General features: G+C 43.1%; 1 protein-coding gene across 1 annotated transcript in view; it reads right to left on the bottom strand.

Annotated features, from left to right (window-relative positions):
- Positions 1–5,448, bottom strand: part of RALGAPB (Ral GTPase activating protein, beta subunit (non-catalytic)) — a 52,064-nt gene that overhangs the window by 9,441 nt on the left and 37,175 nt on the right. The window contains exons 19-22 of the mRNA XM_009076146.1: positions 5,347–5,446; positions 3,644–3,796; positions 2,607–2,816; positions 1,538–1,696 (exon numbers count right to left, since the gene is read on the bottom strand). Of these exons, the coding sequence (XP_009074394.1) occupies positions 1,538–1,696; positions 2,607–2,816; positions 3,644–3,796; positions 5,347–5,446 (622 nt within the window). The remainder of the gene's footprint in view (positions 1–1,537; positions 1,697–2,606; positions 2,817–3,643; positions 3,797–5,346; positions 5,447–5,448) is intronic.

Here is a 5,448-nt window from a genome sequence, read left to right on the forward strand (position 1 = left end):
AAACATCACACTGTATTGTTCACTTTAAACTTTTATCTTACTTCTGAAAGGTCTGGGGTGTTTCTACATCTGAAGGCAAATTTTATCTCATTATGACCAAGTAAGAGTTGAGCTTTTCAAATGGCACACAGGGACACAGGTGCTTTGTGATCTGGGTCCAGCACCATCGGGGCTACTGGAACAGAACATCCATCCTTTCCAGGACATGCAGGAATTTGTTTTGTAGCAGAAGCATCAATGATTTTGGTTTCTGCAGGGGCAGAACACCAGGACACACGCCTCAGGAAAGCAGGAACTGCAGAGATGTGCACTGGAAGGAGAGTTTCCAGGCTGAAGGCTCTGTGTGCTCCTGACACCCCATCCTAATGCCCTGCACAGTGTTCAGCAGTGACTAGACACACTGCATTGAAATATTATTATTGACTCTGGGCAGGGACACCTCCCACCAGAGCAGGTTGCTCAAGGCTTCATCCAACCTGGCTGTGAACACTGCCAGGGCTGGGGCAGCCACAGCCTCTCTGGGCATCCTGTGCATCACCCTCACAGGAAAAAACTTTTTTCAAATATCTAACCTAAACTTCCTCTCCTTCAATTTGAACCTGTTACCCCTTGTCCTATCATTGTTCCTAATACAGAGCCTACAAAACATGCTGCCATATAAACATGCTACTAGCTCAGCAAGAGCACATCTCAGGTCAATGGCAAACCTTGTGCATCTTGTTTTGTAGCTGATTTTGCAGGTGAGAAAACAGTGTACTGGCTACTCTGAACTTCAGCTTGGACACTCACAAACAACATGATTCTGGTTTCAAGAAATACTGTGTCCCACACAGCAGCAGAGGTGCTGCAGTGTTCTGCCAGCTGTGCATTCACAAGGGGTTGGCACAATGATTCATTAGGGAAGCCACACTTCTCTTCACCACAAGAATTATGAATGGAATGAGAAGGCACTGGAGAAACACCTTTTCTTCTGAACCCATAACCCTCTTAGTGAGTTTCTAGGTCACAAAGAAGTCATGATTTAGATTTGCACAAATTAACCTGATTAACCCAATCACCTTTGAATGTAAATAGTATAATGTAAAGACTTACAGAGCAGTAATGCTTCCTTGCAAAAAGTTTTTCATTCCTTTGACTCGAGTTTAATGTTGGAATAAAACCAAACTACCTTGACACTGCACACTGCTGGAACAAACTGCAACCTTCACTGCACGCTGAGCTAACAAATGCTTTCCTGATCTGATTCTCTGAACTCTACAAATAAGGACAATAAGGACATAACAGATAATAAAAAGACTTTAAATATTTTAATATATATTTAATATATATTTCCTATATATATTAAAAAATATATTAAAATTGTTATAATGATCCTAAATGTGAGTAATGTACTGCAAGTTGAAGCTGAGGAGAGTTTGTAGTGACTTGCAGCTCACACTGGTTCTGATACTGCACTCTAAGCACTAGCAGTGATGCTTTCCTCACTTGAGGGTTACTGGAACAGCACAACACAGGCTGGCTGGCACTCCACACTTACCTCCTGGCTTGTTTTCTGGCCTGCCTTCATGTAGAAAATGAAAACAGTATCAAAAGGACGACAAGGTAGTAAATCCAAGTAGCCAAGGTCATCAAAAAACCCAGGAAGAGCAGAGTCAAGTGCAATCAGGTGAGGAGGTAGACGACTGTTAGCAGGTTCCTGTGCAACAGACAGTTCAGCATCTTAAACATCTTTCCTAACTGAAAGTTCTTCATGGTTCCAAAAGCAATCCATTAAAATATAAAAAGACAATTTCCTTTCTCTGATAGCCAAATCACACACAAATTTCTGATGCAATCTAATCCTGTTACTGTAAATGAGCAGCAGCAGCATAACAGGTTGACAATTTGTTGCATTCTGCTCTCATTATATAAAACCAGTATTTTGCCAGTGGAACCAACACATTTTGCTCAAAAGCAGCTAGCTACCCCAACTGGAGCAGAAGATGCTTCCAGAATATCACAGCCATGCATATACTCACATTTCATATTAACTTAAACACTCATGATATATAAAATACTAAGCACTTCCAGACATCATTTTTGCAGTGCTCTACAGCCTACTTTTATTGACAGCTTTCTGGGAGGAAAAGCAACTAACAACAGGGAGAATCCACAGGTAAGAGGCAGAATTTCAAATTAAGACTAGAGATTATCTCTGTTGTTAACTTTGAACCTCTACATCCACTATGAACTCCCAAGTGTTTATGTATCATTAAGCCACTTCAACACAACCATCTCTGCAGCAGAACTACAGCAGTCATGGTTCAGAAAGCCTTCAAGTATCACCCCAAAACCTAACTCAAGCTGTGGGAATGATTTCAAGTGTGAACATGTGAGTGTGGTGCTCAGTGTAAAGACACAGCCACTTATCCAGAGCATGTTCCACCTGTGGCCCAGCCTTTCACAACCCTGCTGGCAGACTGGGATCCATCACTGCATTGGGCTACACTGCAGCTTAACAGGAGTTGGAATGACACACATGATCTTCTGCTAACAAAGCTTATTTCTCCTCTTTTGCCAAGTCAGATCACATGGGAACTGGACAACACCAAGCAGTGTCAGATCACCTTCAATGCCTCTAGCGAGAGGAACCCGAAGTGAGAGAGGAACAGACGTGCTGTCTGGAACTCCTGCGCTGGCGGCGGCGGCTTGCACTCCGTGACGGGATCAGGAAAGCTCTTCTTCCGCCACTCCTCTTCACTTCTCTGATCTATGGAAGTCTCAAAGACAATCTGCTGGGCCATGCCATTCCTCAGCTTCTCATGGCGCTCTTCCAGCTGGAAAACATTGTGTGAACTGCTGATTTCACCAAAATCACTAAGATCCATGAAGAAAACAGGCACTGGAATATTGCCCAAGGAGGTGGTGGAGTCACTGTCTCTGAAAGTGTTTAAGAAGTGTCTGGACCTGGCACTGGAGGATATGGTTTAGGGGTTACAGCAGTGACAGGTTAACAGTTGGACTTGATGATCTTAGAGGTCTCTATGATTCTAAAACATAGAGACCTCTAAGATCATCAACTCTATGATTCTAAAACAGTTCCATCACTTAGGAAAGCTCTAAGCCACCGACACAGCAGCAGCTGCAATCTACTACCAGGACTGTTACTAAAACACTGTCAACAAGACCTTTCAAGGTTACAAAGTGAACACTTAAACACCCTGTTTGCATAGGAGAGCTGCTGTAAATATCCAGTATTGCCTACAGCATCTCCTGTTCAAGTGAACAGAAACTCAAATACATTAGGCTCTGCTCAACTTTAAAATATTTGAGACACACATTCCATTTTTTCCCCTCAGGAGGTCTCAAAAAAGCCCCTTCCATTTCCCCAGAAGAAGCAAGGAAATGCAAGTCACTGCTTCCAGCAATACCAGGCTATTAGGATCAGCAATAAAGCATGCTGAGCAGTGTCTCCCAGAGAACACACCCGAAGCATTGTCATCTCCCTGGAGAAGTGCAGGGATTTCATTAACTTGCAGAGGTTATTATTCCATTAATATGAAATTAGACAATCTAAAGAGTAAAACTGTTTAGAGTAAGACACTACTGCATGACTCATGAACAGATGGAGCCCCAAGAACAAAGTCAAGTCAGAGTTACTCACTTCCTCATTCACAATTTCATGTAAATCAGGAATGCTCAAGTCAGCTTTCACAAATGGGATCTTGTCCACTTCTTCAGGGAAAGGGCGATGTTTCACACTGTACTTCAAGCCAACATCGTTTTTAGGAGCTGGTCGAGGTTCTGGTACGAATGTCTGACAGAAAAAGGAGATGGTTTACATCCAAGGTATCATATCACTAGACAATATTATAACAGGTGAAAAACATTCCTTCCCCATCAGAGCTACACTAATCCATTAGTGAGCAGCATCATTGAAAAACATTAAGTACCTAAGAGACTTGTATTAAAAATGTGTGTTTTAAAAAGAGACACAGTTCTGCCCATTCTGGTATCTATGAACCTGCTTACCACCTGACCCCTGAGCAGTTGCAAATACCAATAAAAACAGCAAGCTTGCATAGCTACATCTTCTTTTCAGCCCATGCTAAGTGCCTTGAGTGAAGGCTGGCAAGGGTTTGAGGAGCTCTATTCCAACCCTCCTGACTACAATGATCACAACAAGCCAAGGCCTAGAAGGGAGCAGCAACGCTGTGGTCAGGAAGGAGATGCACTGCCAGAACATCCAAAGGGCTTGAATCATGGGTCATGATGCAATTCTGACACTGCTACTACATGTTCTATACTGTCATTATATAATTCCAAACTCAAAGTTACCAATGAGAGAAACAGAAGATCTAGGTGCAGGTTTACAGCTGCATAAGGTCCAAGCAAGCAAGACCTTTCATTGCATCTTGAGTGCTGTTTCATAAGTTTATTTACAACCAATTACATTTCAAAAGAGCAAAACTACTAACATTAAAGTTATAGAACACCTTCAAGTTGGAAAAGTCCCCTTAAAACTGGTGAGGAGGTCAGCAGCCAGGTCATGGCTTGTCCTTTGGTGTAGGAGGTAGCACACCTGGACTGACACTATTTAGCCAAAGGGCCCAGCTCCAAGCCCATCCTGGAGGGCCTTCCCAAAGGCTGCTTTGCAGAGCCCACATTCACCTAAATGTGAACATGCCAGCAGAGACTGACAGGTCCTCATTTCAGATACACTACTATTGCCTTCTTTTTACAAAGGATCATGTGAAGAGTTTAAAGATTTGGAGACCACAGACAGAAATTTTGGTAACAGGAGCACATGCTCCACCAGACAACTGCAGTAAGAAATTTTACTGTAAAATGAGATTGGGGTATTTCTCCTTCACTGTTCCTCTCCAGAGCTGTTACAGAGTTCATCTAGCCAATTTTTTTCCCCCAGCAGGTTTACAGCCATGTTCCCAACATGGGGCTCTGTAGCTCAAAGAGCTTTTCTCCCTGCAGCACTGCATTCTACACCTCCAGACTGTTCCCTCAGCTGTAAGCGCTTTATCTGACATCCCAAAACCAACATCAGTACTCATGCCTACATATTAAATACACTGTGCCTTACCCATCACTTCAGATGATGCTGTCAGAAAAAACGGAGAATGCCCCCTCCCCCTAAGCGAGTCTAGAAGGCAACAGCACTTTCACAGCCTGCAGTTAATATTAATCACAAGTGGTAAAGAGTCACCAGAGATGTGGCACATTACCTACAGCTAAAGGCCCCGTGGCTCAGCCTTAGTGTATAATCACCAGCTCTGGGGGCTGTCTCACATTAGTGGAATTTCTGCTGAACATCTCTAAGTTAAAGATTTCTTTATGGGCTTTGATAGAGACCTTTTGATTTGCTTTAGCTCCTCTTGGCAAGAGACAGAGTTGCTGGGCCCATGCAAATCTTCCAGATGTCCCACGGATCAGAACCGTGACAGAGGGGAAAGA

Source organism: Acanthisitta chloris, unplaced genomic scaffold (genome assembly GCF_000695815.1).
Source record: "Acanthisitta chloris isolate BGI_N310 unplaced genomic scaffold, ASM69581v1 scaffold8296, whole genome shotgun sequence".
NCBI lineage: Eukaryota > Metazoa > Chordata > Aves > Passeriformes > Acanthisittidae > Acanthisitta > Acanthisitta chloris.